This window comes from Ambystoma mexicanum, chromosome 5p (genome assembly GCF_040938575.1).
Source record: "Ambystoma mexicanum isolate Mex_15411 chromosome 5p, UKY_AmexF1_1, whole genome shotgun sequence".
NCBI classification, from domain to species: domain Eukaryota; kingdom Metazoa; phylum Chordata; class Amphibia; order Caudata; family Ambystomatidae; genus Ambystoma; species Ambystoma mexicanum.
In genome coordinates, this window is record NC_090930.1 from 1,109,831,481 (window position 1) to 1,109,857,468 (window position 25,988).

The window sequence follows — 25,988 nt, forward strand, 5'->3', positions numbered from 1 at the left end:
ACGTCTCGCCAACTGGCTGGAAGGGAAGAGCCCGTCCGGCGAGAAGAAGAGGAAGAAATCCGAGCGGTCTTCTAAGACCTTTGAGGACGCCCCGGCGACGGGGGTCCAACATAAGGCCAAGCACCGCGAGTCCGCTGGCACCGGGAGCGCCGAACGGTCGGGTTCTACGGGCGCCAGGCTGGGCGCACCCTCCCCGGCACCATTAACCACGAGCCAACGTTCTGGGTCGGGTAAGAGGAAGGCCGAGCACCCAGCGAGGCTCCTAGAGAGGCCCCGGTCGAGCTCGGAGGCGGAGCGAGGCACTGTTCCCCCCCCCCCCCCTCAAGGATAAGGCGGTGAGCGCACCTAAGGTGGTGAAGGCCTTAATCCATCCGGCCAAGCCCTCTATCGAGTCTGTCGCGGCGGCCCTGGCTCAGCCTGTGGAGGCTACGCCAGTGGTGGCGACCTCGGGGCTCAGTCTCCCTGCCACCTCGGAGGGAGTCCTCTTTTGTGCCCATCGATAGGACCCCCGTGAAATCCCCCGTGGGGAAGAAAAAGGGGGGGGCAGGGCGTCGTCGTAGATTCGGCCTCAACCTCGGAGGAGGAGCTGGTCGAAGTCTTAAGCCACGGCCTCGGCGTGGAAGAAGACGGCCCGTCGGGATGGATCCCGACGCAGGTGACGACGACATCGTCGAGGGTACCGACGGGGCCCCTGATCGCCTGTCGGGATTCCCCTCTGCCAGCGCCGGGAGACATTTTGTTGGCTATACAGTCCTTATGCTCAGAGATAAGGACGAGACTACCGTTGCCGACGGAACCTCTCCCGTCGCCGACGGAACCTCTCCCGTCGGGGGACCCAGAACCGGGACCTTCTGGGGTTCCCCCTACCAAGAAAAGAAGGATCCACCCTCCTCCTTTTCAGCCGTCGCGCCCCTTCCAGCCCTCCTCCCCGTCCACCAGAGGGGATGATACGGGGACTGACAGGGCAGCGACGGGTACGGACGAGGTATACGACGAGGATGTACCGTCGTCTCCTCCCACCAGGGCTTCTCCGCCCGACGAGATTGGATCGTTCCACTCCATGATCGCCAGGGCATCCGAGCTTTTCCAACTCTGCCCTGAGGAGAAGAAGGAAGGTTTCCTTTATCAGCGGCGCGAGGCCAAGAGGAAGACGGTCCTCGCAGTGCCTCTATTGGACGACATTTGGGATGAGGGCCTCACCCTCCTCAAGAACCCTTCCACGACGCCAGCTAGAAGAGACCGGTACGAGAAAAAGTACCGGGTCCCGGACACGGCCCCCCTGTGCCTCTGGGCGCAGCCTACCCCGGACTCCGTCGTCTCCGCGGCGGCCAGGAAAAAAGCGGGGGGGGGGGGGTGCGGCCTCCACATCGACTTCCCCGCCGGACGGCGAGGGAAAGAAATTGGACGCTATGGGACGCAGAGTCATCTCGTCTGCAGCGACGACGATTAAAGCTGCCAACGCCTTGGCTATCGTGGCCCGATACGACAGGGAGCTCTGGTACAAACTGGCTCCCCTGCTGGACTTCTTGCCGGACGACAAGAGGGCAGAGGCCCTGGAGATCCTGCAGGAAGGTGAGGTGGCTTCGGACCACGCCATTACCGTTGCGACGGACATCGCCGACACTGGGTTCCGCCAGTTGGGCAACAGCGTTTGCCTTAGGCGGCGTGGATGGCTCAAGGCTACGGACTTCCGTCAAGACGTTCAGACCAGAGTCCTGGACATGCCCTTCGATGGGAACAACCTATTTGGGAAAACAGTGGACGATTCCCTTCAGGCCATTAAAGCGGACACCGAGACGGCCCGGGCCCTTGGGAGTTCTGCAACAACGACGGACGCCCTTTCGGAGCAGCGGAGGCAAGGGCGCCTCCAAAGGTTCCGGCGGCGGTTTCTCCTCCTACCGTCAAGCGGCCCGCTCGTCGTCTCAGGAGGCCTACAGAGGACGAGGCAAGTCTGGCGGACCCCGCCGTCGTCGCCAAGGACAAGGCGGCAAAGCCTCGTCGAAGCAGGATTGAACCGGCCGTGGGGTCGGGCCCCCATCGAAGCACCCCGGTGGGAGGCCGGCTGGCGAGCTTCGTCAGCGTGTGGGAGTCCATCTCCACCGACCGTTGGGTGCTGGACGCCTTGGCCCGGGGCCACGTGCTCGAGTTTCAAAGAAAGTGTCCGCGCGTCCCCCCGTGGCCAGGAAAGAACTTCACGTCCCTCAACTTCTCCTGGAGGTAAAGGCGATGCTCAGGAAGGGCGCCATCGAACTCGTCCCAAAGAGGCTTCGGGGCTCCGGATTTTACTCGAGATACTTCCTCGTGAAGAAGACGGGGGGATTGCGCCCCATCCTGGACCTGCGACGTCTGAACAAGTTCATCAAGGCACAAAAGTTCTGGATGGTCACCCTCCAGCGCGTCCTGGGTCAGCTGGAGGAAGGAGACTTCCTGTCGTCGTTGGATTTGGAGGATGCCTACTTCCATATTCCCATCCTAAAGGGGCACCGAAAATTCCTCCGGTTTGTGGTCCAAGGGCGTCATTACCAGTTCAAAGCCCTCCCCTTCGGACTACGGTCGGCACCCAGGGTGTTCACCAAGTGCCTCGCACCGGTGGCGGCGCAGCTGCGCCGCGAAGGGATCCACGTCTACCCCTACCTGGACGACTGGCTCATCCGAGCCAAGACAAGGGAGCTCGCCGTGGTTCACACGGCAAGGACCGTCCAACTTCTCACGGACCTGGGATTCTCCGTGAACTACGCCAAATCCCACCTCGTACCCGCGCAAGACGCTGTTTCTGTTGCGAGGCTCAACCGTGTCCCTTCTGGCCTCCCCGTCGGAGGAGAGGACCAGGACCATCCTGGACAAGGTGCAGCGGATGTTGGTGGCCGACGCGGCCAAGGTGAGGTCCATCAAGTCCCTCCTCGGAATGATGTCTTCCTGCATCTACCTCATTCCCATGTGCAGGCTCCGGATGCGCCCGTTGCACGTCCTGGAGCTCCATGCAGTGTTTTGGGCCCTCAGGTCCTTCCTTCCGTCCCTCAAGGGCAAGGTGGTGAGGATCTTCACCGACAACACCACCACCATGTTTTACATCAGGAAACAGGGCGGAACCAGGTCCCCAGCACTGTCCAAGGAGGCGCAGGACCTGTGGCATTGGGCAGTCGCCCAAGGGATGTTTCTGGTGCCGTTTCATCTGGCAGGGATAAAAAACACCATCGCCGACTCACTCAGCAGGGAGCTGCGCTCGTGCCACGAGTGGGAACTACGGCAGGAACTAGTGGATCGCCTGTTCCGACGGTGGGGCACACCCCAGATCGAGCTGTTCGCGACGGCGACGAACTCCAAGTGCCGGAGGTTCGCAAGCAGGTTTCCCCAGGCGAGGAGCATGGGCGATGCTTTCTCGTTCCCCTGGGAGGGCCTGTTCCTCTACGCGTTCCCTCCTTTGCCACTGCTAATCCGGCTCGTCAACCAGCTCAAGAGGTCACGGTGCAGGATGATCCTCGTCGCACCTGCGTGGCCGAGGCAGATATGGTTCCCGGACCTTCTGGACTTGTCAGCGTCCCCGCCAATCAAGCTGCCGGTGGACGCGGATCTGCTCTCCAGGGAAGGAGGCGCCATCCTCCACCACGACTCGAAATCGCTGAACTTGCAGGCCTGGCTCCTGCAGCGCTAGAGTTTGGAGGATACGACATACCGGCCGACTGCAGAGAGGTTCTTGCAAAGGCCAGGGCGTCCTCGACTCTTAAATGCTACGGACACAAATGGAAGAGGTTCTCTGTCTGGTGCCACGCACAGAAGATTAACCCTCTACGGATTACGGCTCCCCAAGCACTGCCGTACCTGCTGACGCTGGCCAAAGCTGGACTGGCACATGCGTCCATCAAGATTCATCTTGCTGCGATCTCCCGATACACCAGAACCACGGGGCGGACGTCCTTGTGGTCTCATCGTCTGGTGAAAGAGTTCATGAAGGGACTGTTCAGATCGTTCCCGCCGGTGAAGGCGCCGGCCCCGGCGTGGGAGCTCAACGTGGTGCTGACCAAGCTCATGGGACCTCCGTTCGAGCCTCTGCACTCGGCCCAGTTGAAGTTTCTGTTGTGGAAAACAGCGTTTCTTGTGGCCATCACCTCCGCACGACTGGTGGGAGAGATCAAGGCCCTTTCCTGCAAGGCCCCGTACTTGACTTTTCACGACACGAGGGTAGTGCTCAGGACGCACCCCTCCTTCATGCCCAAGGTACCGTCGGACTTCCACCTCAACGAACCCTTGATGTTGCCTGTATTCTTCCTGTCGCCTTTGTCGCCGGCTGAGAGGACTTTGCACTCGCTGGATGTGGTTAGAGCGCTGAAGTTCTACGTGGACCGCACGAAGTGTTTTCGGAAGACGTCACAACTCTTTGTGAACTTTGGACCTGTCAATCAGGGGAAGGCTCTCTCGAAGGCTTCCATTTCCAGATGGCTCTCCGGCTGTATCATGTACTGTCATCGGTTGGAAAACCGACCGCTGCCTGGCCGTCCGAGAGCCCATTCCACCAGAGCGATCGCAGCTACCACGGCGTTCCTTTCTGGTGTGCCCCTGCTGGACATATGCAGGGCTGCTACGTGGAGGTCGATGCACACCTTCACGAAGTTCTACTGCGTCGATCGGGATTCCAGGGAGGAGTCCAGGGTCGGCCAAGCAGTGCTGCGCAACCTGTTCGCCTGAGGTGAGCCTGGTGGGGAGGTAAGATGCTTAATGTTGAGTTTGATGCAATGCTTAATGTTGAGCCTTTGCCACCTCCCGCGGTTGTGCATGTGTGTACTGCTATGTATTCTTTATTCATGAGCATGTGAATCCATGCCAGACCCCATGCTGGAGAAGGAACAAGTTACTTACCTGTAACTGTTGTTCTCCAGCATGGGTCTGGCATGGATTCACATGTGAACCCTCCCGCCTACCCCTCTGCGGCTCTTCACTTGGTCATACTGCCACTTCACGTGCTTCCAAATCTGAAGATGGCTGCCAGAGGCGGTGCTTAGGTAGAGGGCAGTCATTGGCTGTGGTCAGTATGACGCAGAAACCAGTGATTGGTTGTTACTACGAAAGACAGATCAGAAACAAAACTGATACTGGTTTTTTCTTTACCGAGGATTCCCAGCCTGACGACGGGGAATATTCATGAGCATGTGAATCCATGCCAGACCCATGCTGGAGAACAACAGTTACAGGTAAGTAACTTGTTCCTTTCGAAGTTGTCCCTCTTCTATAGGTAAACAAGGGTATTTATTCAGTGTACTGCCCCAAAAAACGATCTCAGCATGTACCCTGTGCTAGAATTAACGCCCAGCAAACAAATTTGTCAAACCTCAGTTTCGTATGGTCACACTGCAAGAAGTAATTCCTCTGCTGACACAGGGATTACATTGGACATGAAAGATGCATACTTATTTGTGTTGCCAGCACACAGAAAATACCTAAGGTTCGTGTTCGAGGACCAACTCTATCAGTTCAAAGTACTTCCCTTCAGCATTCCCTTAGCCCCAAGGCTATTTACAAAGGTACTGGCAGTTGCAGCAGCACATCTGCGCAGGCAAGCCATTCCAGTTTATCCCTACCTCGGCAAATGGCTCATTAGAGGGCTCCCATGAAACATGCCTGTTAAATACTCAAAAGGCGATCGACCTCTTCAGTCTGGGATTCTCCATAAATGAGGAGAAATCTGGCCTAGAATCCAGTCGAGCAGTTTCTGGGAGCTTTAATTCGTACAGAAGACTGCCTTGGTTGTCATTGGTAGGCAGAATCCTTTGCAGTTCCCTTAGGGAGCAATACAGAAGATTAGGACTACAACTGAGAGCAATAAATACCCTTTGGTATCAGTATGTACCACAAAGATTTAGTTGGTAGCTGTGGCTGAGCAGTCACTTATCTCAAGAGGGAGATGAGCAGTATTCAGGGTTTACACAATAGGCCTACAGTACTATGGCACAAGGAAACACTGACCAAAGCGTTGTATTAAAAAAATAGGTACATATTTTATACACTTCTAGTTAAACACATCTATCGGTCATCAAGCAAGTTAAAATAAGTCAAAGAAAAATATACACACTCCCTAGTTAAATTGTAGACCAAGTGAACCAGAGTGAAAACTGAGCAAAATGGCAGTGAAAATCACAGGGGATACTCTAGCAATTTCTCACAAGGGAGGGAAAGCACAAGTTATATAGCAATAGCTTCTTACAAGCCCTAGCAACACTTAGCATAGGTTTGTGAACCATTTTAAGCAAGACAGTGCATCAGTATAGGAAATAAGTGAAAACTGAGCAAAATGGCATTGCACAAGGTTTAGAAAGGGGATGAAAAGGGTAGTTATAAGAAGTAGGTGCATCAACACAGTTCTAGTTGAGAAGCAATCTAAAGAAGGCAGAAGGCAGTTCTAACAAACGTAGCCAGAATCAGTAGGGCCTGCACCAGAGTCAGTGGTACAGGGCAAGGGCCCAGGAGCAAAATGTTCTTGTAGCTGCAGTCAAGGCTTTGGTCCACGATTTTGAAAAGGTGGATGCAGAAGTTGAAAGACAATGTTGCGAGAGGGGCGGCCAACCCAACAGATAGGTAAAGGATTTAAAACACCTTTAGGGCTACCGCGAAGAAGGGGCGGCCTGGTGGAACTATGTACCTTTAAAATGAAGTGGCTCCTGCGGTGGTGGTTGTTCCTGGTAGTTAATGAATTTCGGGGGATCCAGCAGAGGAGGAGGCTCTCGTTGTGGAGGTTAGTTACTGCACTACCCAGGGATGAAACCAGCCGTGGTGTTGCCTGACAAAAGCTATGCTCCTTTAAATCGTGGTCCGGGAGGACGGGTGCCTCGCTATCCGCCTCCAATCTCCAACTACAGGGTACTGGCGATTCGACCAAGGCTGGTCCGGGAAGGCGCTTAGCAAACTGGTTTGCCCCACCAGCTCAAGGGAAGAAGGCTCTTGCAGAGGATATTCTCTCATCGTGTGGAGAAAAGTGGTGAGACACTGGAGCAGGGCTTCGCCGGTGTTTGTCGTTTGAGATGTCTTTGGCTTCTCTCCTCTTCGGCTTCTTAGTTCCAGTGGTGACTTCTTGCTCTTCCAGTCTTCGGGACCCTGCTTTAATGCAAAAAGATCCCCATTCATACAGCCTAGCTGTCACTCACACAGAGGAGTGGTCAGCTTAGTGGGCCAACGTCCAGCCTATCGGGATAGTGCGACATGGGTTGCTGAGGCAACCCTGTCCAGGGGTCCTACTCCCCCTCTCACACAATGGACCTACCCCAGACTCAGTGGCGCCGAAAGGAGGGCCTCTCGGCAGAAGCCCGCCAAAAGGACAAACAAAGGATCCCCGACCTGGGTTAGGAGTTTAGAGAAAGACACATGAAAGAAGTTATATTAAAGTTCTGGCAAATAAAACCTACCGAGTAAAGTTAATATTAAAATACACCGGAGGTATGTTAGAGGCTGTCAGAAAATGTTGTAGCCTCGAACAATGGGAAAATCCCATCATAAAATATGCGTGGTCGAATATTTACAGCAGTAACCACTGCTGCCAGCCAGAAACTTTTGAGGGACTGTACGGTACCCCTTGAAAATAAACCTAAGGGAAAAACTATTATCCCTTCCCAGTACTTCCATAGTAAGATGGATTGTACTGGTTTAGTGCACAAAAATTGACTAGTAAAGTCAGTGGGGACTTTACATGCCCTGGGAGACAGTCAGTCCCAGGGTATGGAGTCTGTTTGGGGGTCGCTACGACACCCCTGTTTCACTGCACCGAGGGTGCTGTGTAACACATGTGAATAAAGATGGTTCCTATGGAGGGAAGAGAAACTCCATAGGCATTAAACACAAAAATAGCCTAGAACACACATAGCAAGAATGCCTAAGAGTGGGAAAAAGAGTCTCTCTTAGCAGGAGAAAAAAACAAACCCTTGAAATCCAGCAAAGCTGCTGGGGGACTATAGGTAAGGGAAATTAGCCAGAAGATGAGAATGCTCCCTAACAGTCGTCCACTCCGAGAGGGTTCACAATATGCTGTGTCTGATCCCTCCGTATGTAGCCAGTTGAGGTTATGGTGGTACGCAAGGCCATGCGACTGCTAGGTATGATGGCGTCCTGCATTTACGTGGTGCCTCGCGCATCTGCGCATGCATCCCATATAAGAGTGGCTCAGCAACCAGCGGACAATGGGATGATCTAGTAGTTGTCTCGGCAGCCCTCGTTACCTCTCTGCAGTGGTGGTAGAGGGAGAACCTCTTGAAGGGGAAAGCCTTCACCACCCCGCAGTAGAGGCCTCTCACCAGACGCATCGCTCATAGGGGGGGGAGGGGCTCAGCTCACCCGTTTCAGCAGACCGCGCACAGGCTTTGGTCACCAGAGGTAACAACCAACCATATACATCTGTTGGAGCTCTTGGCCGTATACAAATCACTGAAACCCTTTCAAACATAGTTGCAGGGGAAGACTGTCCTGATCCTCACACAGCACCAGTCACCACAGCCATGTACTACCTGAACAGGCAAGGGGGCCCTCGCTCTCCAGGGCTATCCAAACAGTCCCAGAACATTTGGAAATGGGCTCTCTGACACAAGATGTTCCTGTTGTCCCAACACGTTTCAGGGCAACTCAATCTTCTGGCTGACTAACTCAGCAGAGGCTTCCTGCTGCCCTTAGAGTACAAATGGCGATTGTATCTTTCATGGATTCACTTGCTTAGAATATTCCCCGTCAGGCTGGGAATCCTCGGTAAGTTATATAGACCTTTTCCATAGGAAAAATTCCGACACTTCTCCAGCATTGGGTCTGGCATGGATTCACATGCTCATGAATATTCCCTGTCGTCAGGCTGGGAATCCTCGGTTAAAGAAAAATCAGTATCAGTTTCGTTTCTGATCGGTCTTTCCTAGTAACCAATCACTGATCATACTGACCACAGCCAATGACTGCCATCTCCCTAAGCCCTGCCTCTGGCAGCCATCTTCAGATTTTTACCTCACGTTCAAGTGTTGGGAGTCCTCGTGCTTAGCTCTCGAGCTTTTGCTGCGTTTTTGCGCTTTTTCAGGTGAATTTTCACATTTTTTCGGTTAATCGAGCCTCAAGCTCCACCGTTTCTACTCCCGTTAACGGGTACCCATTGCTGTATTTTCCTACGCCCCTCAAGGGTGAAGATTTCGTTGAATCAACCTTTTGGAGGATTCCAGAAGATTTGCGGCCTACTTCGAGATGGCCCAGGACGCAAGTTCGTCACCCGGACCCAAGCTGTTTCGCAGCTGCCCCGGATGCGGGCTGCAGAATGTGTTTAAGGAGGACGAACATTCGCGATGCCTCTACTGTCTTCATGGGGACAAGACTCATGTAGAGAAGGACTGCCAATTCTGCGAGAACTTGTCGGAGCAGACCATGAGGGACCGTCGATCCCGTCTCGCCAGCTGGTTGGAGAAGGGCTCAACGGGTGAGAAGAAGAAAGGGTCCGAGCGGGCTTCTAAGTCATGTGCGGGTGACCCGGCGACCGGGGCCCAACACCAGGCCAAGCGCCACGAGTCTGCGGGCTCCGGGAGCGCTGAAAGGTCGGGCTCTTCGGTCGCCAGGCAGGGTCACCTTCCCCGGCACCGTCAACCACGAGCCAGTGCTCCGGTTCGGGGAAGAGGAAGTCCGAGACCCCGGGTAAGCTTTGGGGGAAGCCCCGTCTGATCTCGGGAGAGGGGGAGCGAGGTGTCGCCCCTCCCCCTAAGGAGAAGGCCCGGGACGCACCTAAGGTGGTGATTGCCCCTACCCAGCAGGCAAAGGCCGAGGTGTCGCCCCCTCCCCCTAAGGAGAAGGCCCGGGACGCACCTAAGGTGGTGATTGCCCCTACCCAGCAGGCAAAGGCCTCTATCGAGGCGATCGCGGCGACTCTGGCCAAGCCGGCAGAGACCCCACCGGCGGAGACTGCCTCCGGGACTAGTTTCCCTGCCGCCAAGGAGGGAATCCTCTTTTCAGCCCATCATCATGGCCACCATGATGGAAGAAGCGAGGGGGGGGGAGGCACGGTAGCCTCCTTGAGCTCGGAGTCAGCTCGGAGGAGGAACTGACCGAGGCCGTGAGGAATCTTGAAGTCCAATTCGAGAAGGTTCGATCCCGTAAGGAAGATCCTCTGGAGATAACCGAGCAAGATGGCGAGGAAGAGCAGCCTTCCCTTCCGGCGCAGCCGGAACCTAGGGCTCAGGATAGCTTGGCGGCCATTTTGTCTGCGATCCAGTCCTTATGCTCGGAGATAAGGACGAGATTACCACGGCCCAGGCCAGAGGACCCGCAACCTGGCCCGTCGGGAAGTCCTCAGAACAAACGACGGAGGTCAGAACCCTCTCCTCCACTCGCCCCCCCCCCCCCCCCGGTAAGGCCTACAGTTCCCTCCTCATCCTCCCACAAGTTGGGAGATGACGGTGCGGTGGGCTCGACGACGGGTTCTGAGGGCGACGACGACGGAACGGGTCTCCCGTCGCACGGGCCTCTCCGCCCGACGAGATTGGCTCATTCCACGCCATGATCGCCAGGGCGTCCTAATTGTTTCAGCTCTGCCCGGAGGAGCAGAAAAAGGAAGGTTTCCTCTATCAGCGCCGGGAGGCCAAGAGGACTGTCATTGCGGTGCCTCTAATCGATGACATCTGAGAGGAGGGCCTGTCGGTACTCAAGAACCCCTCCATGGCACCAGCCAAACGGGACCGGTACGAGAAGAAGTACCGGGTCTCCAAGACCGCTCCCCTGTGCCTCAGGGCCCAGCCAACACCAGACTCGGTCGTCTCGGCGGCGGCGAAGAAGAAAGCGGCGGTGTCAGGAGCCTCAACGTCGAATTCCCCTCCGGACGGCGAGGGTAGGAAGTTGGGCAACGGGTCATTGCGGCGACGACGATCAAAACGGCCAACGCCCTGGCGATCGTGGCCCGTTACGACAGGGAGCTCTGGTTTAAACTGGCCCCCATATTGGACTTCCTACCGGACGACAAGAGGTCCGAGGCCCTGGAAATACTTCAAGAAGGCGAGGTGGCGTCGGACCACGCCATAACGGTGGCTACCGATATTGCAGATACCGGGTTTTGCCAGCTGGGCAACAGTTTGCCTACGACGGGGTTGGCTCCGGGCGACTGACTTCCGTCAGGACGTCCAGACCAGGGTGTTGGACATGCCGTTCGACGGCAGCAACTTGTTCGGGAAGGCGCTGGACGAATCCCTCTAAGCCATAAAGATGGACACGGAGACGGCCCGCACCCTAGGAACCCTTCAGTAACGACGGCCCTTTCGGAGCTCCGGAGGCAGACAGGGGGCCTCCAAGGGATCCAGCGGTGGCTCGTCCTACCGCCAGGCGGCCCGCTCCTCGTCTCAGGAGGCCTACAGGGGTCGCGGCAAGCAGGCAGCGCCTCACCGCCGGCAAGGTGGCCAGGGTGGCAAGGCCACCACCTCCAAGCAGGACTGAACCGGCCGTGGCCTCGGGCCCCCACCGAAGCACCCGGGTGGGAGGCCGGCTGACTAATTTCGTCAGCGTGTGGAAGTCCATCTCCACCGACCGTTGGGTGCTGGATACTCTGGCAAGAGGACACTATCGAATTCCTGAAGTGCCCTCACGTTCCACCTGGGGCCAGGAAGGAAAGTCTCGTCCCGCAACTGCTGTTGGAAGTACAGGCGATGCTCAGGAAAGGCGCCATCAAGCTCGTCCCGAAGAGGCTCCGGGGTGTACTCAAGGTTCTTCCTCGCCAGGAAGAAGACGGGCGGCTGGCGCCCCGTCCTGGAACTTTGTCGTTTGAACAAATACATCAGGTCACAAAGGTTCAGGATGGTCACCCTCCAGCACGTGCTGGGAGAGCTGGAGGAAGGCAACTTTCTATAGTCGTTGGACCTGGAAGATGCATTCTTCCACATTCCCATCCTCAAGTCACCGAAAGTTCCTCAGGTTCGTCGTCCAGGGACGCCACTACCAATTCAGAGCACTGCCGTTCGGATTGAAGTCGGCCCCCAGGGTCTTTACCAAGTGCCTAGCACCTGTGGCGGCGCGGCTGCGCCTGCAGGGGATTCACGTCTACCCCTACCTGGACGACTGGCTCATCCGCTCCAGGGACGAGGGAACTTGCCGTCGAACATACTGCAAGGACCGTCCAGCTACTCACAGACCTGGGATTCGCTATAAATTACCCAAAGTCCCACCTGGTGCCGTTGCAGGTGGCCCTGTTTCTGGGAGCAAAGCTGGATACAGTGAGGCGCCTGGCGGCACCGTCGGAGGAAAGGACGAAGACCATTCTGGGCAAAGTGCAGCGCCTGCTAGCCACGGACATGGCCAGGGTGAGGTCCATCAAGTCCCTCCTGGGGATGATGTCCTCTTGCATCTACCTGGTGCGCCTCTGCAGACTACGGATGCGCCCTCTTCAAGAATTTCTCGACGCCCTTTGGATGCAGGCGACGGGCACCTTCAAAGTCAGGGTCCCCCTCAACGAGGTGTTCCGGCAGGCGATTCAGTGGTGGGGCGTTCGAGCACACCTCACGGCGGGCAAGGACGTTCAGACGCCGGCGTACCAGGAGACGGTGACGACGGACGCCTCCCTGGAAGGTTGGGGCGCCCACACCGGAGATCTCCACGCAAGCCTCTGGCTCCCGGAGGAGAGGCTCCTGCACATCAACATCCTGGAACTCCGAGCCGTGTTCTGGGCTCTCAAATCGTTCCTCCCGTCGCTCAAGGGCAAGGTGGTGCGGATCTTCATGGACAACACCACAATGTTTTACATACGGAAGCAGGGAGGCACCAGATCCCCAGCCCTATCCAAGGAGGCTCAGGATCTGTGGCACTGGGCGGTCGCCCAGGGGATTTTCCTGGTTCCTTTCCACCTGGCAGGAGAAAGAAACACCATCGCCGACTCGCTCAGCAGGGAGCTGCGCGCGTGTTACGAGTGGGAACTGCACCAGGATCAGGTGGATCAACTCTTCCGACGATGGGGCAAACCCCAAATCGACCTGTTCGCAACAGCAACGAACTCAGAAGTGCCAGAGGTTCGCCAGCAGGTTTCCCCAGCCGAGAAGCATGGGCGATGCGTTCTCGTTCCCCTGGGATGGCCTATACCTGTATGCGTTCCCTCCGTTGCCGTTGCTGCTTCGACTCATCAGCCAGCTCAAGAGGTCCCGCTGCAGGATGATCCTCGTCGCACCGGCGTGGCTGAGGCAGATCTGGTTCCCGGACCTTCTGGACTTGTCAACGTCCCCTCCCATCAAGCTGTCGGCAGACGCGGATCTTCTCTCCAGAGAAGGGGGCGCCATCTTCCACCACGACCCGGCGTCGCTGAACCTGCAGGCTTGGCTCCTGCAGCGCTAGAGTTTGGAGGGTACGATAAACCGGCCGACTGAAGTGAGGTTCTTGCAAAGGCCAGGGCGTCCTCGACTCTCAAATGCTACGGTCACAAGTGGAAGAGGTTCTCTATCTGGTGCTGAGCACAGATCAATCCCCTACGGATTACGGCCCCTCAAGTGCTGCCGTACCTGCTATCGCTGGCAAAGGCTGGGCTTTCCCATGCCTCCATTAAGATTCATCTGGCGGTTATCTCCAGATATACCAGGACGGACGTCCCTGTGGTCCCATCGACTGGTAAGAGTTTATGAAAGGACTGGTCCGGTCGTTCCCGCCGGTGAAGGCCCCGGCCCCGGCGTGGGAACTTAACGTGGTGCTGACCAGGCTCATGGGGGCCCCCATTCGAGCCGATGCACTCCGCACCGATGAAGTTTGTGTCGTGGAAGACTGCATTCCTGGTGGCCATTACCTCCGCACGACGAGTGGGAGAGATCCAGGCCCTATCCTGCAAAGCACCGTACTTGACTTTCCATGCCTCGAGGGTGGTGCTTAGGACGCACCCCTCCTTTATGCCCAAGGTGCCGTCGGACTTCCATCTTAACGAGCCCCTGGTGTTGCCTGTTTTCTTCCAGTCTCCTTCATCGCCGGCCGAGAGGACTTTGCACTCGCTGGATGTGGCTAGAGCGCTGAAGTTCTACGTGGACTGCACGAAGGGTTTTCGGAGGACATCACAGCTATTTGTGAACTTTGGACCTGTGAATCAAGGGAAGGCCCTCTCGAAGTCTTCTATTTCCAGATGGCTCTCCGGCTGCATCATGCACTGCCACCGGTTGGCTAACCGATCGCTGCTACTACGGCGTTCCTATCTGGTGTGCCCCTGCTGGACATCTGCAGGGCTGCTACGTGGAGGTTGACGCACACCTTCACGAGATTCTACTGCGTCGATCGGGATTCCAGGGTCAGCCAAGCAGTGCTGCGCAACCTGTTCGCTTAAGGTGAGCCTGGTGAGGAGGTAAGAGATGCTTAATGTTGAGCCTGTTGCCACCCCCCGTGGTTGTGCATGTGTGTACTGCTATGTATTCTCTTATTCATGAGCATGTGACTTCATGCCAGACCCCATGCTGGAGAAGGAACAAGTTACTTACCTGTAACTGTTCTCCAGCATGGGTCTGGCATGGATTCACATACGAACCCTCCCGCCTACCCCTCTGCGGCTCTTCACTTGGTCATACTGCCACTTCACGTGCTACCAAATCTGAAGATGGCTGCCAGAGTTGGGGTTTAGGGAGATGGCAGTCATTGGCTGTGGTCAGTATGATGCAGAGATCAGTGATTCGTTTCTGATCGGTCTTTCGTAGTAGTAACCAAACTGATACTGATTTTTTTTTACAGAGGATTCCCAGCCTGACGGGGAATATTCATGAGCATGTGAATCCATGCCAGATCCATGCTGGAGAACAGTTAGGTAAGTAACTTGTTCCATATCCTGATTTGGAATCCACACAGGAGATACCTCTGCTTCTCTTTGGGAGAGGAGCACTTCCAGTTGCGGGTGCTTCCTTGTGGCCTCAGCTCAGCGCTGCGTGTCTTCACGAAGATGTCGGTGATTGCGGCCTATCTTCGTCTCCAGGGTATCCATGTGTATCCCTATTTGGACGACTGGCTCCTACGCAGCCCTTGTCCGTTGGCAGCAGCGGGCAACCTCCAGTCTCTCCTTCAGCTCCTGTTCCATCTTGGGCTGTCGGTGACCTGGCGAAATCCTCCATGATGGTCTCACAGGACCTGACTTTCCTGGGTTTTTGTTGGAACACGATCGACTGCCGAGTGTATCTGACCGGGGACAGAATGGCGGATCTGTTGGCCACGAGTCGGATGTTTGTGCAGTCGGAGAGCATGTCGGCCTGGTGGTTCCAGAGGCTTCTGGGCCTCATGGCTTCGTGTGTACTGGCTCTTCCTCTTGCTCGTCTCAAAATTAGACGGATCCAGATGGCTCTTAGGAGTTCCTGGTGTCAGGCTGTGGACCCGGATTCCAAGCGGATAATGATTCCATATTCCATGAGTGGACCTGGACTGGTGGTCATCTCTCAGCAACCTGTCAGTGGGCGCAGAGTTTCAGGACCCAGCCCCCATGGTGACGATCACGACTGACTCCTCCCTTTTGGTGTGGGGTGCGACGTTAGATCTTCTTCAGGTCTTGGACCTCAGATCGCCTCAGGACAAGCTCCTGTACATAAATCATTTGGAGCTTCTGGCGATCTTTGTTGCTCAAGGTGTTCAGACCGCTCATTGTCAACAAGGTGTTCCGCATAAGAACGGACAATGTGGCATCAATGTATTACAAAAACAAGCAAAGGGGAACAAAGTCTCCCCCACTCGTGGACCTGTCATCCAGATTTGGGAGTGGGCCGTGCTTCATGGGGTCTTGCTGCTTGCAGTGCACATCCTGGGCCAGCTGAATGTCACTGCGGATGCCCTCAGCCGGCGGCCAGTGGTCAGCTACGAGTGGGAGTTGAAGGCGGAGATCCTCTCATGGATTTTCTCGCGTTGGGGCACACCGGAGGTGGACCTCTTCGCCACGGCGGTAAACAAGAAGCTTCCTCAGTACGCCTCCAGAGGGGGGGCTGGGAGCCTCCTCTCTTGGGGACGCTCTCGAGATTCCATGGCACAACATGAGCTTACGCCTTCCCGCCTCTCCCCCTAGTTCATCGAGCAATTTGTAAGTTGAAGAGCTCTGTCAACTGTTCTATTCTACTGATAGCTCTGTGGTGGCCGGCCACGTTTTGGTTTTCAGAACACCTTTCGGTGTGTCCGCCGATCAGGTTACCAGTAACTCCTGATCTTCTTCACCAAGGGGAACAGATGTGGCACCCCTCCCCACAATCGCTCAACTTGGCGGCATGGTGCCCGAGTTCAAGTCTCTAGAGCGTTTGGGCTTGTCTGCGGATAACATGCGCATTATCCAGGCAGCCAGGAAAACCTCGACCAGATCCCAATACAAGAGTAAATGGCTCAGGTTCTGTCATTGGTGTTTGGAGAAAGAATTGGACCCGAGGGTGGCAACGATTGACAGTGCGGTCCTTCGTATCCTCCCTAGCAGAGTCAGGGGTTCATGTTCTGTCTTGCAGGACTTATATCTCAGTGGTTTCTGCTTACCTCTCTATAGACCGGTGTTCTTATTCTCTAGCTAACACAGTGGTGAAGAGACATTTTGCTGGCTTGACACGCATCTACCCTCCGGTTCGTAGTCCGCACCCGCCTTGGGACCTAAATGTAGTCCTGAAGGCGCTGTGCCATACACCCTTTGAGCCAATGGCTACGGTTGACCTCTAAGTGTTCTGGAAAGTGTCCTTTCTGGTCGCTGTTACGTCAGCGAGGAGAGTGTGAGCTCCAGGCATTGTCGGTGGAGCATCCTTTCTTGGTCTTTCACAAGGACAAGGTAGTCCTTCGGACAAACCCAGATTTCCTACCAAAGGTAGTGACTGAATTCCATCTGAATCAGTCGATTTCCCTTCTGGTCTTTTTTTGCAAACCCTGCCTCGGAGGCGGAAAGGGTTCTACACTGCCTGAATGTCTGAAGAGCTCTTCAGTTCTACCTGGACAGGACTTCCGAGCTTCGGAGTTCTTTCCAACTTTTTGTGACCTTTGGTAACCCTCAGGGCAGGCCGGCGTCTAAGGCATCTATTTCCAGATGGATTGCCACCTGTATCAGTCTTTCACCGTCCAAAAGCTGAAACCTCCTAAAGGTATCCATGCACACCTGGTGCGGGGCAAGGCAGCTGCGGTTGCTTTTCAGAAGTATGTTCCCTGGGAGTTCATCGCTAAAGCGGCTACTTGGGCCGCCCCATCTGCTTTCTGTAAGCATTACTGCCTCGATATGAGCTCTAGAGCTGACGCTCAGTTTGGCCAGGCTGTGCTGAAGAGCCTGTTTCAGTAAGGGGTATTTCCATCCACCCATAGTTCATGTAAGGAGTGCTTGGGAATCTCCCATAAGTATGGAGGAAAGGGGATGGGACGTAGGAGTGTTACCAGGTTACTCACCGTAGTGACCACCTTAGTCCCCTTTCCTCCATACGCCCGCCCGCCGTCCCCTCTAATAAGGTTCCTCTGTTATTGCTAATGGGTCTTTGACCCTGCGATACGAAAGGACTGATGGGCGATGCGTGGGGTGGAGCCAAGATGGGTAGAGTTATGGCCGCGTGCCGGGCCCCGAGCAGGAAAGGGGGACACTTTTAAAAAAAAATGTGGATGCTTTTTACAAAGTGCTCCAGTCCCGTCCCACAGGACGGAGAGATGTCACATAAGTATGGAGGAAAGGGGACTATGGACTAGGAGTAAGGTGGTCACTACGGTGAGTAACCTGGTAATTGCCCCTACTATCCCCCACCCCCAAAAAAAATGCATCAGATGGACATTTTTTAGATTACAAATTTTGATGGAATGGTTTTAGATGAATTGACTAGATACCCGTCATGACAGTGTTGTGGTCGAAAATACCAGTCATTAAGGCTTTCATGGAAGGGGTTAAAAGGATTCACCCCCCCATTTCTAACCTGCTCCTGGATGGAACACAAATGTGGTATTGACTAGATTTATGGGGTCTCCTTTTGAGCCTATGCCTAACACAACTCTCAAAGCGATTACCTACAAGACCGCCTTCCTAGTGGCAATCACTTCAAGAAGAGTCGGTGAACTACAGGCCCTCAGTTCTAGAGCCTTTTGTTACAGTTCAGAAGTAAAGTGGTTCTGTGCACTGGCCCTCGATTTACTCCCAAATTTCCAAGTTCCATGTGAATCATTCGATGAAACTGCCAACTTTCTTCCAGAACCCCACTAACGTGGCGGAAAGAAGCCTACACAGACTAGATGACTATGTACCACCTGGAAAAGACTAAACCACTAAGACCACCAGTTGTTGGTGTCATTGGCAGCTGGTAGCGAAGGGGACACATCTCTAAATCAGCCATCTCAAGGTGGATTGACAATTGCATTACACTTTGTTTGTCTCTAGCTAAGAGAACCGCTCTTCAAGCCTAAAGCACTACTAAAATTACTGGGGCTTCCATAGCATTCATTGCAAATGTTACCCTCAAATCTATTTGCAAAGCGGCAACCTGGAGATATGTACACACCTTTACAAAGCATTATTGCCTGGACACTCATTCAAGGGCTGATTCTCAGGTGGGACAAGCGGTACCAAGACATCTTTTCACTACTGTTCCTTCTCACAACACACCTCCAACTCCGGGTACTGCTTGCTACTCTATGCACAGCATGTGATTCTAAGCAGATTAACCACCATCAGAAGACATGCATTACTTGCCGTAATAGCATTTCTGATGATTGTATCTGCTTGGATTCACATGCGCCCACCCTTCCTTCCCCGCTCTGATGGAAGCAACATGGACATCTTACTACTTCTTCTCTCTTTTCAGTACTCATGATAGTCATAAGGCTCCCTCACGGCAGAAAAAATACAATTGGAGGGACCTCTACGCCTGAGATTTTGAGTACACTACACTACACGTTGGGGGATAGTGTTACAGGCACGCCTTTGTTGACGTCCCTTTTTGATCCTCGAAAGACGAGAACCAATACTCTGCGGTTACCACCAGATGTCGGTCTATTTTTTTTTTTCAATTGTCAGCAGTTTTTACAAATGGAGCCATGTTCTATGAATTGGGTTTGTTTCTTCGTTTTTTTTTTCAAAATTGTTTCTTTAAAATGTCTTTAAGTCGCATTGCAAGGGCTGAGTCCTTTCGTGTTACACCTTCTAGGTTCGAGAGTCCAGCTCGAGGCTATGCATAAAATCTCATTGCTATGACTGGTCTTCGACTTAGCCCGTTCATCAAAAACGTCGTCCAGTAATCTTTGTCCATCCTTGAAAATTCTGAATGTAAGTGCCCGAGATGGATTTCTCTGTTGGCGATTAAGCCTGAGCACTCAAGAGTCAGGTGCTTCAAGGTTTTTATTGTATCAGGCGTCGCACAAAAGCAACAGAAGTTGTCATCAGATTTACCACAAAATCCCAGTACTTCATTTGTTTTCAAGATGTTAAGTCTTGCTCTTAGAAAAGTTGAGCGGATTTTCTTGTTTGGGAATTTCAGGAGGTAACCGAGGGGCTCGTTTATTTTTTGCGGAAAGAGTGGTAAGTGAGCTACAGACTTATAGCTCAGCGCTTTCGACTGTCACACCAGTCCATTAGTTTAAATTTTTTTGCTGTCTTCATTGGATTGGTCACAGGAGTTCCTCTTCTGCGCTGCCTAGCTCTTCCAGAATTGTCTGTTTTTTTTCTAATCCACACTTGGAGCATTTTGTTCGTACCTTTCTCCATTTTTTCTTGGATCAGAGTGTGGGCTATCAAGGGCCACTGTGCCCGGAAGTGAAATAAGACTGAGTTCTCTTATCAAGGCCAATGGGGTCAAAGCTGGTAGGCGAAGTACTTTCCTCCAAAGAAAGCCTAATTTTGGCCAGATGGTTTCAGGGATGGTTGGCATGGCTTCAACTCCATAAGTGAGTGCCAGCACCACTTTTGCTTTGTAAAAATTAATTACTGCTTTGAGCGAGAAGCAACTTTTTTTTTTCCCCATTTGGTTGGACAATGTTTTATTTTTGAGGGTCAGTGTTTCTTGCAACGGTTGCTCTTTGGTTTTGTTGCTGAATGTAATGCCTAGATATCTAAAGCATTCCACTTCCAGTCGTGCACCTGCAAGGAACCAAACACCATGGGCTTTTCGTTTGACTGAATTGACCAGTCGCATCACTTTGGTCTTCGTGTTGCTCTCCAGATCGTTAGTTTTAAGATATTCATTCAGATTGTCCAATTTTCTCTGAAGCTGATCTGGGTTTGGTCAATCAGAATGTCAACATAGAGCAACCTACTGAACTTTTCTGTGCCCAAAGTTGGTGGAAAGGCCTTGACGTTTTTTTTCCGAGTGTTGGTAATCTCCTGTATAGGCATTATAAAGGGCTGGCGCCAAAGGGCATCCTTGCTTCACTCCACGACTCGTAGGGATGGTTGCTGAAAGTACGCCTGTACCATTGAGTTGTAATCTCATAGATGTCTGAGAGTAGAGTCTGTGTATGGGATCCAACAGCGACTGGGGACAGTTCCAATTGATTAGCTTTTTCCAGAGTTTGTCTCTATTGACCGTGCCGAAAGCTTTGGACAGGTCAATAAAGGCCAAAAACAAAGGCGGTGCACCTTCCAATACTCTGGCCTTTAAGATGTTAAGCGTGAATATGGTGGCTGTGGTGCCTACGTTTTTTGTAAAGCCAGTTTGAAACTGATCCCAGCCTTTCGATGAAACAACCCATGCCTTAAAGGTGTCCAAAGGAAATTAACCAAAGAGCTTTCCAATGCTGTCGAGCAGTGCAATAGGGCAAAAGTTAGGGTCGCCTCTTTCACCCGATTTTATATATTGGCACCACATTAGCAGTCCTCCAGGACAAGGGAATGGATTTTGATCGACCAGCCAACGGGATTTGACTTTAGATCCATATTGGAAAGACCATATGGGCCGGGGGCGCGTGATGACTTAAGTTTTTTTGATTTTGCTTTTGATGTTCTCTGGGATGAGTTCTATATCCCATTTGTTATTTGTTCCGTCAGGAAATTCAGTTGCATGTAGTGGCAAAGCAAAAAGACCTGAGAAGTGAGTGATCTAGGACTCTTCTGGATGTCTGTCTATATACACAGCATGTCAATCTAAGCAGATACAATCATCAGAAAGGCTATTACGTTAAGTAATGCTTGTCCTCCAGAAGCAGGGGGGCACCAGATCCCAGCACTTTCCAGAGGTGGTGCAGGACTTGTGGCACTTTGCTCTCGCTAACGGGATGTTTCTCATTCCATTTCACCTGGTGGTAGTCAAAACAGTTGCCGACTCTCTCAGCAGGGAGCTGCGCTCTTGCCACAGGTGGGAACTTCAGCAGGTTCAAGTGGATGACCTCTTCCTCAATTGGGGCAGACCCCTGATCGACCTAGTTGCGGCAGCGAACACAAAGTGCTGGAGATTTCGCAAGCCGGTTCCATCAAGCAGGGAGCATGGGGATGCCCTTTTTCCTGCGGGAAAGTCTGTTCCTGTACGCGTTCCCACTGTTGCCTCTTACTAAGAGTAATCGGTCAACTCAAACAGTTCTGGTGCAAGATGATCCTCGTTGCCCCGGCATGGCTGAGGCAGATTTGGTACCCGGACCTTCTCAGCAGGTTGTCGCCTTCAGTCAATCTACCAGTGGTCGCGGATATGCTTGCCAGAGAAGGAGGCGCAAACCTGCACCATGACCTAGGATCGCTGAACCTGAAGGCATGGCGCCTGTAGCATTCGAGTTCGGTGGGTTTGAACTGCTGGCTGACTGCAAGGAGGTCCTTGCCAGAGCGTCTTCTACTCTTCTACACAGCTTCCACTTGTGCTATGGGCACAAGTGGAAGCTGTTCACGACTTGGTGCTGGTCGTAAATCAACCCTGAGGGCCACAGCCACTCAGATCCTTCTGTATTTGCTGTCTTTGGCAAAGCGGGGGCTGGCGGACGCCTCCATCAAAGTGCATCTGCCGGCTATCTCCTGCTACACCAGGTCTCTGGGGCGTTTTCTTTGGTCACACCGTCTAGTCAAGGAGTTCCTTAAAGGACCTTTTCGATAATTCCCGCTGATGAAGGTGCCCACCCTGGTGTGGGAACTCAATGTGGTTCTGATGAGGCTCATTTGGGGCCCTCTCTCTTTCATGGAAGAGAGTAGCTGAGATCCAGGCCCTGTCCTGCAAGCGGCCTGATCCACAATACAAGGGTGGTGCTGTGGATGCACCCCTCCTTCATGCCAAAGGTTCTTACGGAATTCCAGCTCAATGAACCTTTGTTGCCTGTGTTTTCCGACGCCTTCATCACCGGCTGAAAGGAATCTACACTCGTTTGATGTGGCATGTGCCATGTGCCCTGAAGTTCTATGTGGCACGCAGTTTTCAGAAAACATCTCAACTATTGGTTAACTTTGGTGCTGTATGCCATGGGAAGGCCTTGTCCAGGGCTTCGATCTCCAGGTGGCTCTCTGGCTGCATCACACACTGTCACCTGTTGGCAAACCGACTGCTGCCCAGCCATTGGAGCCCATTCCACCAGAGTAATTGCTGCAACCGTGTTCCGGTCTGGTGTGCCCCTGCTGGACATCTGCAGGGCTGCTACATGTAGGTTCACGCTCATCTTCATAAGATTCTACTGCGTCGACAGGGATTCCAAAGAGTCCAGAGTTGGCCAAGAAGTGCTACGCAACCTATTTGCTTGAAGGTGAGCCTGTTCCAGAGGTAAGAGTAATGGCTTCTGTTGTACTGCTATGTAGTCTTTATTCATGAGCATGTGAATCCATGTCAGACCCCAGGCTGGAGCAGGAACAGGTTACTTAACTGTAAATATTCTCCAGCATGGGTCTGGCATGGCTTCACATGTGAACACTCCTTCCTACCCTCTGCTGCTCTTCTTAGTCTTACTGCTCCTTACGTGCTAACAAATCTGAAGATGGCTGCCAGGAGAGGGCAATCATTGGCTGGGGACAGTATGACCCAGAGCTCAGTGATTGGTTTATAGGAGAAAGACAGTTTGTAATTGAAACTCTTTTTACTGAGGATTCCCGGCCTGATGGGGAATATTATTTATTCACAAGCATGTGAATCCATGCCAGACGCTTGCTGGAGAACAATAGTTACAGGTAAGTAACTTGTTCCTTACAGTGCACATCCTTCTAAGAGAACCCTGGCTGCTGTGCTATTCCACACTACCTTTGGGTAGTACAGACTTATGCAAGTTGTGGCTTGTGTACCAAAGGGATAGTTTTAAAGTCTCGCCTCCTGGTAGACTTTTAGGGAAACCTGCTGAACACCCTCCAGATGCACTGACTCTGCAGAGTAGTTTTGATCTGAATAGGGCTAGCATTTGGAGCTTCACCATGTGACTGGAAGGGCGGCTGTGGCTTGGGATGACCAAATGCCCCCTGGCTTGTCCTTTCATGGACTATGTGTAAGAAGTGGCTTGTCCCTCCCCAGGCGCTGCATTGCAATGTTATGGAAGAAGGGGGACTATGTACTAGGTGTTAACTCTCTACAATCGACCACTGCATCTAACTATCTTGCAGTTCACACTGTGACTCAAACAATGCTTTCGGATAATCTCACTTTACAAGTTTGCGGCGTACCGGAGTGTGTGATAGTTGTTATAGGTGCACATTTTGCAGGTCTGGCTTCAGTATACTCGAGGTGCTTTATTACTGTCAAGGAATGAACTGCAATTTGGACAAGCGGGTGCTAATTGTGTTTATTTTCTTTTAGCCTCTACCGAAGTCTGCTAAAAAGACTACTCCTTCTAAAGGTGGTAAAAAGGAAAGGAGCAGTTCTGGATCTTCAAAGAAGAAACAGCCGAAAGACAAGAAATCTAATGTGATTCTGTCAGATGAATCTAGTAGTGAGGAAGAGAAAAAAGAGGACACATCTGATGAAGAGAAGGAAAGTGAAGAGGAAGAGGAGGAGGTACAAATTAAACTGACCCAAGTGGGTCATTGTACACAGATGGTAGTTTTGCTTAAATGTGTGAAATTGACACTTCCGTTCATAGCAGCAATGTTGGTATGATCCTTTTTGTGGAGGAGCGAGAGGAAGGGCAGAAGAGATTTATTTCTGTCCTAATTAAATTTCAGGAGCCCTCTTAATTGTTTATTTGGACTTAGTGCTAGAACACAAGTTCTCATCTCACATGGATCTTCATTGTTCATACACCGGCAGCAATGTGTGTATGTGTGTACGGTCGGAGAGGGGCTGGGGGGGGGCAAGCGGTAATTGAAAAAGGAAAGTATTGGTCAACACTTTAAGTTGGTTTGGGTACTTAAAGCTTCCATGTTGCACCAGGGTAGCAGTTGCATGTCATCTTTCCTGATCATGTTATGATTTTTTGATGGACTCTCCTTCAGAAAATATTTCGGTGTTTTCACTTTATGTCCTTCTTGGAGTAGCTTTTCAAAGCAAAAGGTTGAGCATGGGATTTTTTTTTATATCCTTATTTTTTTTATCCACTGCCTTTTCTGGATGTCCTGAGGCGGCATCTTAATTACTGGGGAAATGCCACCCTTACCAGGATTTTCACCCTCATTAGTTAAGATCCCCTTATGTGAAGTGTGGTTGGGGACATTGTGTCCCTGTAACTTTGTTTCTGATGATTGTTAATCTGCTTAGAATCACATGCTGTGCATAGGTCCGACATCCAGTGGTCACTGCGGAGTATTGCATTTTGTTTTTCGTAGTCGAAAAAGGGGACGTCGACAAGGCGTGTCTGTAACACTATCCCTATAGTGACGTGCGTTGTACCCACAATCCCTCCCGCGTCGAGGTCCCTCAGATTGTTTTTTTCCGCCCAGCTTCTGGTCGCCTTACGCAGAGCTCCTAGAGAGACATTGCAAATACTTACTACGGACCTCGGTCCTTAATTATACTTATTGTTAAAGATCCCTCCCCTCGACGTTAGCTGTGAAGCTGTTTCTCCGCCGAGCAAGTTTTCGACGTAGGGGAAGAGACGGAGGAGATCCTTCGGCGCTGCCGAACACGTGGCCTGGCCTCGCCGGCCAACGTACAGTAGGGAGAGTGGGGGTTCGAACTTTTATCTTCTCTTTGAGAATCTTTCTTTCTCCCCTATCTTTCCCTTGGGGTTGTTATCACCAGTTATTATTGCCTCAGCTATGGAGAGGACACCTTTTAAGTTTTGCCCACGCTGTAGGGGCAAATACACTTGGAAGGACAAACACAAGCTCTGTAATCATTGCTTGCCCCTCGATCATAAGGAGGACAGCTGCGGGGCCTGTAAGCTCTTGAAACCAAGAACTCTTAAAGAATGCAAAGTTAAGAGGTGGGCGGACTACGCTATGTCGAAGTCAGTTTCCTCACCCGCCGCCGCTGTTACAGAAAGTGACGAGGAGGGTGATAACTCGACGTCCGTTACGGATGTCATTAACCCCCAGAAGGAGCGCTCGCGCTCCTCGACGTCCGGCCCCGACGGGCTCGGCTCACGCCCTGCTTATGGGGATGAACATCCCGGTGACAAGGACGCACATAGACCCCATAGGCCTAAGCATACAACCCACGGCTCTTCTTTGTCGAAGACGAAGGATCCATCAGCGCCGAAGGGGACGCAGGGCAGTCGGCGTCTACCTCAGACCGTAAGGATCTTAAGCCCCACCTGCAAACGCAGCTGCGACCAGCGATTGGGCTTTCATCAAACATGGGCGCTACCTCAAAATCATCCGACGTAACGCTCCTTAGAGCGGCCGTCTAGGAACAACGTGTAACGCAGGCAACATCGACACCAGAGCCCTCTTCTGACAAACTCGTTGTCGAGAGCCTGCCGAGAATTGTTTACGAAGACAAACGTAAGTGGACGACGAAACAAACGTCGAATACCGCACAAAGCTATAGAAACACAGAAAAAGCACTTGTAGCCAGGAACTGCCCCCTTCATCTAAGGGCACTTCTGAACTACCGGAGGGCTTTTCAGAGGGCGACGGAAACGTTTCTTCGTTGTGGGAGCGTTCTAAGCGTTTTGAAGGTGAAAACACTGATTTCCCCCCTCTAGACTATTCAGGGGTCCCCCATGAGACCCTTGAAAGACTCCATTCTTGTATGGAGAAAATGGAAAGGTTTTTGGGAAGCCAAAACCCACCCACACCCAAAAGACCAAGAGAATGGCCC

At 52.8% G+C, this 25,988-nt stretch overlaps 1 protein-coding gene across 2 annotated transcripts in view; it reads left to right on the forward strand.

Annotated features, from left to right (window-relative positions):
- DEK (DEK proto-oncogene) overlaps positions 1-25,988 on the forward strand; it is a 557,420-nt gene that overhangs the window by 247,389 nt on the left and 284,043 nt on the right. For both annotated transcript variants that reach the window (XM_069613584.1, XM_069613585.1), the window contains exon 7: positions 23,586-23,783. In XM_069613584.1, the coding sequence (XP_069469685.1) occupies positions 23,586-23,783 (198 nt within the window). The remainder of the gene's footprint in view (positions 1-23,585; positions 23,784-25,988) is intronic.